This window comes from Mauremys reevesii, linkage group 10, assembly GCF_016161935.1.
Source record: "Mauremys reevesii isolate NIE-2019 linkage group 10, ASM1616193v1, whole genome shotgun sequence".
Lineage (NCBI taxonomy): Eukaryota > Metazoa > Chordata > Testudines > Geoemydidae > Mauremys > Mauremys reevesii.
In genome coordinates this window covers 26,660,355-26,672,432 of record NC_052632.1, presented here as the reverse complement: position 1 = coordinate 26,672,432, position 12,078 = coordinate 26,660,355, and the positions used below count along the sequence as shown (strand labels likewise).

Genomic DNA, 12,078 nt, shown 5'->3' with positions numbered 1-12,078 from the left:
TGTGAAGCTTGGTTGAGGTGGTGAAGTCAGAGGGTGGGATATTTCCCAGGGAATGCCTTACTGCTAAATGATGAACTAGCACTCAGCTGAGCCCCCAATGGTTAACACACTGTTGTTAATGTAGCCTCACACTCTACAAGACAGCACAAATGGAGGGAGGGGAGATGGTCTCTTTCTGCCATGCTAACACACACAGCCTGTGTGTGAGATGTGTATTGCCCCTTTAAGTAAGCTGACCCCACTCTAACTGCATTGCCTTTTTAAGTAGATCAGCAAGTTGAGACAGCAGCTGCTGTCAGCAAGCTCCATCTGTCCTGACCTCTGTTGTGTCCTGTCTCTTTCTCTCTCTCCCCCCCCCACCTCTATGGAGATAGGGGAAGGGGGACACCTTGTTTCCAAGCCCCCACCAGTTAGCTCCAACAGGCTGCTCTTTCTGCAAGCAGTGGACAAAGCAGGCAGCTGCCAAACTGTTATAAGAGAGCATTGTGCAACTTTAAATGAGCATGTTCTCTAATTGATCAGCAACATAACCGTAATGACTTGAAGTGAGGAGTTACTGTAATGTCTTAGAACAGTTGAGCAAAGTATATCCACCTACCCTTTTTTCTTTTAATATATTCATGTAGTTGCATAGGAGGCATGGCTAATATTCAAGCAGAGAGATAGTCCAAAATACAGTTCTACAGCATTGTTGATAGGCAGGACTATAATACATATTATATAAGAGCATATTTCCTTACAGTGGAGAACCCCAAAAGACCCTTGTAAACAACTATGCCTCATAACACCTGGATTTATTACAGGTTAAATTCTATTTGATATGGGTATGGCTCAAAGAAAGGTTAGGTAGCATAGCTATAACATACCTGCCAGTGGCAAAAATTAAAGAGCAGAGCATGAATTGGGGTTCCTCTAATTCCCCATACTCCCTATAGCCTCATCAAACATTTACTCCTTTTTGACAGCAGAACTGAAAAATCAGCACAGCTTTTTTCAACAAGGTGAAATCTAACAGACATGCTACTCCAATAAAGACTGTTACTAGTTCCAGTTAGCTCTCATTGTGTTCACCTGTACAAGCACTTAATACTTCTGTTTCTTTCAATGTTTCTTATTTTTGAATTACATTTTTGTGCCTCAGCCTTTGAGTGTAATCGTTTGATTTTTAAGTCTTCCAGCCTATCCATTTGTCATAATTTGATCTTATATATCTTACAACTGTCTTAAGAAAGGTCATTCTTTGCCATACCATACCCTTTAGTTCTTCAGTCAGTCCCAGTCAGACTAGGACAGTGGTATAATGGGAGGTCTGCCCTTGAGGCTGCTCCAAGTATGGACTTTTTACTTTCCTTAATATGGAGTTCCATAGCAAGCCTTTGTTATAGTACATTCATTATTATGCAGGCAACAACTCAAGACATTTGCATGGAAGTAAAAACCATACAAAAATGGTGAGAAAAGAAGTTCTCATATACTGAAGGTTTTCCCAGATTTATGGTACAATGGATTTGTGCTGTAAAGATTTAACCTCAAGGTACCTCAGGGTAATAATAGTGGAAGGCAAAGTAAAACATCAAAGATAAGCATCCAGTACATGGTCCCAACACCACTGCCTTTGACTGTTTCATGGTGTTTTGATAGTTGTTCAGTTTTCATCAGCATGAAGCACACATACTCCTGCTTCAGAAGCTACTTTTCAATTCACTCACATTTTTTGTTGTAGAACAATCAACATGAAGGTGTTTGAAAATTCCCTTTCATATTCCAAACCCTTTTTTTGCGGTTCAGTCACTTAAGCTGCTATCATCATGGGAGAAAATTCTAATACCATGCAAGTATTATGTTCTCTAAGATGGATTTACACTTTTGAGTGCAAAATAAATCAAAGTGTTCTCTTATGTACACAAGTAAACAATTCTAGTTGTAATTTGCATGAATTCTCTTAGTTGTAGAGAAAATGACAAATGCTGTGGGTATAAGCATTTCAAACAATCCACTATTTTAATTAAGATACTGAATTCTGTATATAGCTGGAGCTTTATAAAATATTTAATCCTTTCATACTGAGGTTGTGATGTTCCCAGACACATCCATTGTTAGGATGCAAGTAAACAGCTTATGCCAAAGAACTATTGTGAAAATGAAGAGCTTATAAACTAGGAGACAAAAGGGAAAACAACTTTTATGAAAAAACAGACTTCAGATGATCAGTCTAACATTTTATTTATTGCATACAAAAGGATTTGTTCTGACAATGGAATTTTATATGAAAAGTAATTTGATGCATACTGTTGCGACTTATCTTGAAAGTCAAAGATGCTGCAGAAAACTTAAGGCAATGCATCTAAGCAAGTAAAGCACAGTAAGTGGTGGAAATTTTCAAAAACCCATTCATTTTCCTTTCCCTAAATTATATCAGGTCACAACTTTCTGGAATAGGAGCAGGCTGCAGGTTTATTAGCTCCTGCACTAGCACATAGCAGGAACTGAGATTCCTTGCACATAACTGTTAAACATCACTTTACAATATGTTATGTATACATTTAAAAGCAAGACAGTATCAGTAGCAGTTATAAAATAGGTCAACTCATGGGCCACTAAAATACCTCTAAGTACCAGACACCGAAATCTGGTGCATTTAAAAAAAAGTCTGTGCTTCTTTGTCCCTGGAAGGTATGCCAAAGTGGACTCATTGTGCACCCTTGGTCTCAATTATTTCCATGTCTCTAAGTACCTATGATGTAACACTAAAAGTGAGCGTCCTCACACCTTCAAACATCAGTTGGGGTGCACCCATGGAAAGCTACCTCCCTCCTTTTTTCTTCATATGCATTGAAGAATGGAAAAGAGTTCCTGTCTGGTCTTTCCAGTTAATTTTATCCACTACAGCTTCAATCACAGGTCCTTATAGCTACATACTCTAAGAAGCTTCAGTTTAAAACCATGACAGTTTGGAGAAGCCAAATCACACATTACCTTTCTCCCTCATCCCCCTCACCCCACCAAATTAAACACAAAATGATTCAAGTCATCAAATTAAGTTTACTTTTAACAATGCAAGTAAGCTTTAAAATGTCCATTAATCACAACTGTTACAACAAAACTTCTCCCTGCTTAATGCCTTAGTGCCAGAGGTATTAAGTCTATTGCCAGCAATGGACATTGCATTGGAAAATGCTACTCCTGACATGAAAGGATTTAAAAAAAAAAAAAAAAGGGGGGGGGGGGAGTGCAGAAGCTGCTTTTAACCAGACAAACAGGCATCAAATTAGATAAGCTTACACTTATAAATGGATCACAATTTGTTAGGTGTAAACAAAACATTTTGATTTGTGTTTTACTGTAAACTGTTTTACACTTAACTGATTATGAAAGACACAAGGGAAACTGAAGGTATTTATTATTCAATCCACTTACAAAGCAGGTGGCTTAATGCAAGCTTATTGACATGTTCATATATGATCCCATAGGAACATCTCTTCCAGGTTGTGACAGTAATACTGTCTTGATGTTCTTAAGCCTCTCTTCAACACATTTTAAATAAACTATACTATACTGTGTGTCAAAGTATTTTGATAAGGAACTTGTCCCAAAGTGGATTAAAACTTCCTCCAAAGGAGAAACGTTAGTACATTAATTTAATTCTATATACTATATTATGCAGCAAATCTTTTAACTATAGAAAATATTTTCAATCAGTGATGGACTGTTGGTAATTTATAAAGAGGGAATCTATGATCAAAGCAAAACAAGGTAATCACATCTGTGTCAGTTTCTACAGAGATTTACAGATTTTTAAGTTACTAGTGACAAAACAAGTGACAGGTGAATTTAGCTGACTTTATTAATTTTAAAACTAATAAAAATCCCATGAGAGATTTGGGATCTTTAAAAGTTCTAAGAATGCATGGATCCTGCCTTAAGAACTGCAATTCTAGGTTCTGATTGAATGGCTTTACAAAACCAATGTGCGCAGGTAATGTGACATACTTAGCAGAAGATTGAACAAAATTCTACATATATTTTGTTTCCCTAAAATGCATTCAATCTGCAAGTATCTACAATCCAGCTAATTGAAATCAATATTTAGTGTTCATTAGAGCTGTTTCATTGCAACAAATATTAAGTTAGGGATTCAAATTTCTAGACATTGTAAGAAAATGATAAATACAATCTGATCAGCAGTCTAAATGTTTAATATTGACATTCAAATATATCTGTATTGTGCTGAAAGTTTAAAAACATAAAAATTTGATCAGACAAAACTCTGGTGAGGAGTATACCAGCTGTATCAGTCAGACTGAATATAGTTTGTAGTCTGTTCCCAGTATTAAGGATGGTATTTGACTCAGAACAGATATTGTAAATATACAGCAGCCGTTTTTTCCTAATTAAGGAATGTCTTAATATACAATATTATCCTTTTCTAGATGATCTTTATACATTAAACTAAAATACATGATTGATTAAATTAAGAAACCCAAAGTTAGTAATGAGTGAAATCATATTCTCAAAGCTTGATACTATGTTTGGGAGGGAGAGGAACAACACACAATTCTACTTACTAAAGCAGCTAATCTTGCCTGCAAGTTTGGGGTCACAAAGCCCATAATATGTGCAAACAAATGCAATACAAGGAACCATGCAAAATACAGTAAAATGAATTAAAAGAAAAAAATGTAAAACCTAAAAAAGCTTTATAAATACACTGAAACTCAACTGTCTACATAAACTGTAGGTCTAGCATTAGTTGTACCATATAGCAGAGATAGCACTCTAGGATCAATGCTTCCAAATCTGCGCAGGTAAGTCATGCCATCTTTGGTAGACTGCAGTACCAGGAAGGATGGAAGGGAGTGAAAAGGAGGACAAGAGTTCTGGAAAATGGTGTCAACTTTCACTTGGCAGCTGAGCTTCAATGTCCACTCTGCAAATGGGGCACTTCTTGTTAGTAATCAACCACTGATCTACACACACTTGGTGGAAAAGGTGCATACATGGAAGGCGCCTGTTAGCAGAAAAGAAAGGAGTTAATTTTTAATATAGTATTTACAATGTTATTAGTCTTTCTTGCTGCTGAAATCTATTTTATATATAAAAATTGGCACCAGCCAAAAATAAAAGAACAAAGGGATATAGCTCATTACATTAAATGTCAGTAAAATGGAAAGGATAGAACATTTTTATGCAGCATACTATGGGACAGACTATGCTCTGTTACAGTGATGTAAATCTGCTGCATCTTCAGTAGAGTTACTCCAGACTTGCATTAGCAAAGAGGAATTGGGCTGTATAGAATTAACCCAAGGAATCCATTGTTCAAGATAGTGAGGGAAACAGCTTAGTAAGATTTTTAAAAGGAAACTAATAGCATCTGCAATTATCATATCTATCTTTTATTAGTGTTTTCAGTCTTGGCTCAAGACATGAGCTTGACTGACAACTGACCTGCCATTTGCCTCCTCACCAGTTGTATGGTCCTGGACAATCAGCTTAGTGCATTAAGAGGACTTTCACCATCCACTAGACCAACAGCACTGACTATTGTTGGAGGTAGGATATACGATCTGATGTGCCAATGCCCCCTAAAAGCTTTTCATACGATTATAATTTATTTGTTATTACAGAAGTCAATATAGAAATTGAGAATTATTGCTGATAACTGACAACAAGACAGATCTCCCTTGTTTAAATGCATTTCTAAATATATCAAGGGAGTGCTTTTATTACTCCTGGGGGGATTCTGCATGACTGCACAACAGCAGAAAATGTGCCTCCTCCCGCCAGAATTCCTGTGCTTCCCTGCAGAAAATGGCAGAGAAGCCAGGTGGGAGGACAACCATAGGTAGTTTTTTGAGGGGGATTGCCTCTCTCCAAACAGAGGTGAGGCATGGGGAGGGGGCACATGGGGTTACGTGCTACTGCCCTTCCTGCCCCGTCATTTCTGATTTCTGCAACAAGCGCAGAACTGCCCAGCTGAAGGAGGCTGCATCTGGCTCCTCTGACTGAATGCAGCCTCCTGGGTCCTAGTGCCAGTTGTGCTCCCCTTCTGTGTGCTGGGAGACTTCCCGTTTTCTGTGCAACAGTGAGTGCTGAAAATGAGGAAAGGAGGGAAGAATAGGGCGGGGGAGGGGAATGTGGGAATGAGGATGGAGAAGAAAAGGGGATAGGGGAATTGTGGGGAGAAGCGGGAGGCTGGCATGCAGCATCCCCTTAGCAGTAGCTGGGGCTCCCCCATTAAGCCCCCCCTCTTAAGCAGGCCCATCGAAACCTCACCCTGACGAGCCCTAACCCCCTATACCTGGACCCCTCTGACGAGCCTCCACACCCATACCCCAACCCCACTGATCCCCAACCAGCTGCAACTGGACCCCCACCCCATCAAGCCCTACTCCCCCAGCAACCAGACCCCCCCCACTAAACTCCCAACACCTAGACCCCATGTGCTGAGCCCCAACCACCTTCACCTGGATCCCCTGCAGAGTCCCATTGCCCCTGCACTCCGAACCCTCCAATGAGCCCATGTATCCAGATTCCCCGCTGAGCCGCCTGCACCCAGACTGCCCCATACAGAAACCTCTCACCCCACACTTTGAGCCTGCCCACCCACACCTGGTGCATCTGGCGCAGAGGGGCACACCTGGATCACTGTATCAGGGTCGGGCGCAGCCTCACTGCTAAGTCCCTGTACCAGGGGAGATGAGGGTTTTAGGGTGATCTCCCACCTCAATGCAGCCAGTGCAATGCAGCCATGCTGGAACCACATTTATTGACAAATAAAATGTGCAGAAGTTTAAAATAGAGTATGCATAATTTTTAATTATTTGGTGCAGAATTCCCTCAGGAATATTTTATGCTGCAAAATTTAAAAGTAAAAACTTTTTTTTCCCTGGGTGCTAATCTAAAGGTGTTCTGGCACTGGATTTTGATTTTTTATTAGGTACCAGTAGTGTTTATTTACCTGACATCTTCTCCTTCCTCTAATATAGACAAACAGATGGTACACTTTTCCTCTGTGTCTTCCTCTGTTCCTTCCTCCCCATCTTGTTTGCAGTGCAGTTTCCTCTGTGAGAACCAATCAGTTGTTACCTTATTAGTAGAGATGACATTATTGACAAACTGAGTAGAATCTGTTTTTATGCATATTCAACATTTCATTTCTAGGAAAACATCTGATTGACAAATTACATCTTACATTTTAAAAAGTAAATCTTCAACTTTCTTGCTTCTAACTACTAGATATCCAAGATTAAAACAGTTAAAATGAGTATAGATATAAGAGCATAAAGAGTTAATGAAGACTGAAATCATAGAATCATAGAAGATCAGGGTTGGAAGGGACCTTAGGAGGTCATCTAGTCTAACCCCCTGCTCAAAGCAGGACCAATCCCCAGACAGATTTTTACCCCAGTTCCCTATGGCCCAACCCATCTGTCACAACTCCCTATCCCTAGACCCAGAAATGGGAAATTCTGGGTGTAGCAAATGTGGCAGGACAGCCCAAAAAAAAAAAAAAAAAAAAAAAGTCTAGGTGTCTGTTAGTTTAAAAGATATTTGGGAGAAGTTAAAGATTTTTTTTGTCTCTAAGCATATGAATATCTTCATTTCATGCATGAACAAACATTTCAAGCAAAACCCATACTGATGGTTGAATTATTCTCATGTAAAGTCTGGTACCGTAAACCTTTACCTATTAAAGACCACCATCCATATTGCTGACAGGGTCTTGTATATAATGTAGTCTCCAATGGCCTAAATTGCCTCATACTTGTGGATTATTTTTAAATTGCCACTACTCCAGAATCAAAGCTCTGCTTTTAAAAAGTTGTCTATTCCTTAGACTAATGGAAGCCTTCAAAGTGTGAACAGAGTAATGGAAAAAAGCCTTTACTCACCTTGCGTAACTGTTGTTCTTCGAGATGTGCTGCTCATGTCCATTCCATTCCGGGGTGTACACGTGCCATGTGCACGGTTACTGGAGATTTTCCCTTTGCTGTACCCGTAGGGCCAGCTCTGGTGATCCCAGGAGACCCGTGCTCATGCACCAGTATATAGGGCGCCGCCAGCCCTGCACCCTCTCAGTTCTTCTTGCCGTCAACTCTGACAGCGGGGATGGAGGGCAGGTCATGGAATGGATATGAGCAACACATCTCAAAGAACAATTTCTTCTCTGAGTGCTCGTTCATGTCGATTCCATTCTGGGTGACTCAAGCATAAAAACCTGAAGGTGGGCAAGGAGTTCAAAGTCGGGGGAGGGTCCCAGACATGGCAAAGTGCTGCTGCTATCTGTCTTTGTGGGGAGGGAGAGTGGCCCGACATGGGTCGCAACTCACTTATGCCTCCTTTGGGCACTGGGGAGCGCCCTCTCTTTACCCGGTGTCAGCAGGGCATTGTGCGTTGACTCAAAAGTACTCGGTGCTGAGTCCGATCTGCTTGGCTCAGAGGCCAACCTGAGTGCCGCTTCCGTAAGTAGGGCTTTAAGCCTGATGCCCTCGTCCTTCTGTGTCCTCAGTCTAAACCCACAACAAATCTTGCACCATTCTTTAACGTGCACTTCCCCAAGACACCTAAGCAGCTGGAGTGGGGATCACTTACTGCATGGGTTTGCCACAGTCCACGCATGCTTTAAACCCCAAGGACCGGGGCATGTCCTGACCACAGAGCAACATCCCTAAAGAGGACTATCCAACTACTAAAAAAAGCATAACTAACTAACGACTGAATATAACTATTTACAAGAATACAGTTCAATTAAACACTAGGCAAGGGTTTTCACAAAGGAAAGAAAGGCTGTTCTGACAACCATTACAGGTGGTAAGAAGGGTGCAGGACCGGTGGCGCCCTATATACCAGTGCATGAGCGCAGGCCTCCAGAGCTAGCCTTACGGGTACCACTAAAGGAAAATTTCTGGCAACCATGTACACAGCACACGCACACCCCAGAATGGAATTGACATGAGCAAGCACTCGAAGAAGAACAATGATGTCTGCCCAAGTCTGTCAACAGTTTGTTACAACTCTTAAGATGAAATACATCTATTATTCTCCACAGTGTGAGCACTGAAGACCACAGACAATTTAAAATGTCACCATTAATTATTTCATTGCTTGATATTATTGCTGAAATGATCAGCTATGTGATTACTCACTGTTGTTCAAGATAGTGACAGATACTCTGAAACGGTGCAGTGGGGCAGTTAGATGCTATCCAGGGTCAGTGGGATGGGACCAAAATTGCCACCTTTCTGTCTTTGCCCAAGAGGAGGCATTAAAGAGAAGATGCATCCCCTCGATAGTAACAAAAGATCTCAATTGACTTGTGACTACCCATCCTACCTACCTGTCCCCCTTTGCCTGAAACACCTTCCTGGATGCAAAAAGTCCAAAATGTCCTCTACCCAGCTGCCTAAACTTTGAGCTTTTCTCCCTACAACCGAGTTACTTTGTCAGTACAGAACTCTGCAGTACACTTTAAAATTTAGAAGCAGAATAAAATTAATTGAAGATAAAAATAAAAGGAATGCTGTACTGATGGAACTGGACAGGAGATACAGAGGGAGGAGAGAACTGAGAAGGAGGCAGTGTTGCACAGGTCAGGGGCTCCTGCCGAATACTTCAGGTCTAATGTCACACAGGACTGATTGATCTAAATAGACTACTGAAAGATTTAAAGAGTATGAATTTGACTACAAATCCATCTAGTTTTCCTTCAGAATTTTAGCTTATATAGTCAAGGGCTGCAATTGGACTAAAAGGCATACTCTAAAAAGGTATGGGCTTTTTTCCTTTACATTTGTGTTACAGTGTTCCACATAACAGCAGGGCACTGTTTCTTAATTTCCTACATATCTACAAGGATGTATGGGTCATTCCTTGCTCTAAATACAAAGAAATGATAACTTTTGCTCAGATGTATGGATATGTTTATAAGTTGCCTTTTCATTAAGTGGACTAACCTTTTTCTTAAAATAAATAAATAAATAAATCAAGCTCCGCCCATATCTTTAATTCCAAATTCCTCAGAATACAAAAAGAACTAATTTAATTTAATTTTTCTTACTTGTTTTAAGATTATACTTGCTCCTCATTCAGATGTTAACCAAAAACTGGGATGGAGAAAAATCCATAACAAAGGTAAAAAGTCTGGGTGTCATTTTCAAAATAGCAGTAACTTTCTGAGATAAATTTTTCTTCCAAACTTTATATTAGGAGTATATAGAAGACAAGTGGTAATATTTAGTATATCTGCAAAAGTAAATATACAAATGTAGAGAAATCCTCACCTTTTTGTATTTGTGTGGATACGTGCACCTTTCAATAGTTCCCTGGGAGGCTCCACGATTAACATTGCCTAATCGCTCTTCCAAGTGAATCAATTCCTGAAGTCAAAGGATAACCAAGGTAAGAACTATGCTAAATAGTTGTTAGTTTTATTCTATCCACAGAATGATATACCAGACAACACCATTAGTTCTCCCACTTATTCACTCTCAGACAATTTACCTGAGGGTGGCAGGATTACAATTAAATCTACGATGTGCAAGAAAAGTTGGGGCTTTCTGAAAAAAGATCACAGCAGTTTTTGTTGCTTTAACAGATAGAAAAATATTGTTTTATGCCTAAAAACTGGCAACTGTTTTTATAATCTAGAAATGACTGGTTGGTATATTCATAAATACTCGTGTGTCTAGTGAGGAAAATATAATTAAAATGGTATTCAAATATATTTGCTTTCTAACAGTCATTAAGGCTTGAAAGAGAAAAGATAGCTTATGACGAATATACAGTGACTGATTTCTTATTCTCCAGCAATACAAAATTTATTATTAGAACCATGAGCTCTCACTGAAGGTTGGTTTTTTTCAGTGGACTAGTTCATTAACTCTCTGCATCTGATACCATATTTACAGCTTCAGTTCCTGTACTACATGATAAATTGAGGACAGCACTGTCAAAGTTGCCAAGTTTCACTGCCATGAGGTGGATCTCAGTTGTTTAGAGGCACCAGTACCTTTCACCACTGTCTTGGAATGTATGACATCCTATTTATCGTAACAGCTAGATGTAGTATCAGTTAATAGCCACCTAATGCTACCTTGTCCAGGAAAAAGGCACCTTTTATTGACTAACTTTTTTCAGATACAATTCACTCACTTTTAGTATCCATTCTGCTCCTAGTCTGTGATAACAGCCAAAAGTCATTCTAAAAATGAAGGGCATTTTCTACACATTTATTTCTTTTACATCCATATGCAGGGCTAATCCTGCAGCGTACCCTCCCCTCATTCCCTCAACACATTTTGGCATACATCTATGTTTATTCTATTACAAACCTCAAAATTGCCCCTGAAAGGGCCTCTGAATGATGTTCCATCCAATCCCGATGAAATGTAACGGATGTGAGGGTAGCCCGCCATGTCTGGAACCTATTCAAATAGTAGACGTAAGTTAAACCTATTCAGAACAGTTTCGGTATTTTACTGTTCATGTTGCAAAACATAAGATCCTTTTGCTTTTATTAAAGTCACTCAGTCTCAACTTGAACTATCACATACAATTCCAACTAATAGTACTGAAACACCACACTGAGCTTCCTTATTGTAGTGCTCTCTAATATAACCAGAACCAAGAACCTTATGAGAGACTAGATGCTCTTCTATTATGGTTCTCTCCACCTTCTGCATAATGTATCAAATACTTTAAACCTTGCCAATTCTCTCACAATCTCAACCTGATCTGTATAAACACTCAAATATTTTCGTATTTTGGTAAACCCAACACCTTAAACTGATGTGTTAAATCACTATCAAACCTGCTGTAGAGTCTCAAACATTAAACTTTTGATATTACATAAGAATCAAGATAAACACTTACTCCATAACAATGGTCAATATTCTTATCTTACCCAAGCAACCCAATACATTTTTTAATACTTAAAATTTACAAAGGCAAATCCAAGATATAACACCCAAAGTTCAGGTAAGCCTTTAAAATGCGATCCAATAACCTAAACTGTAAACTCCTTGGAGCAGGGATTATATGAATGTTTAGACAGTGCCTAGCACACTGGGGGCCAAT

At 39.5% G+C, this 12,078-nt stretch overlaps 1 protein-coding gene across 6 annotated transcripts in view; it reads right to left on the bottom strand.

Moving 5' to 3' along the window:
- Positions 1–2,206: 2,206 nt before the first annotated feature.
- The window catches only part of RNF111 (ring finger protein 111), a 93,887-nt gene continuing 84,015 nt past the window's right edge, over positions 2,207–12,078 (bottom strand). For 2 of the 6 annotated variants that reach the window (XM_039490158.1, XM_039490159.1), the window contains exons 11-14: positions 11,334–11,426; positions 10,284–10,379; positions 6,962–7,089; positions 2,207–5,008 (exon numbers count right to left, since the gene is read on the bottom strand). In XM_039490158.1, the coding sequence (XP_039346092.1) occupies positions 4,891–5,008; positions 6,962–7,089; positions 10,284–10,379; positions 11,334–11,426 (435 nt within the window). In that variant the 3' untranslated portion in view covers positions 2,207–4,890. Of the gene's footprint in view, positions 5,009–5,060; positions 5,593–6,961; positions 7,090–10,283; positions 10,380–11,333; positions 11,427–12,078 lie in introns of those variants that run through there. The other 4 variants (XM_039490160.1, XM_039490161.1, XM_039490162.1 and 1 more) reach the window with 3 other exon arrangements.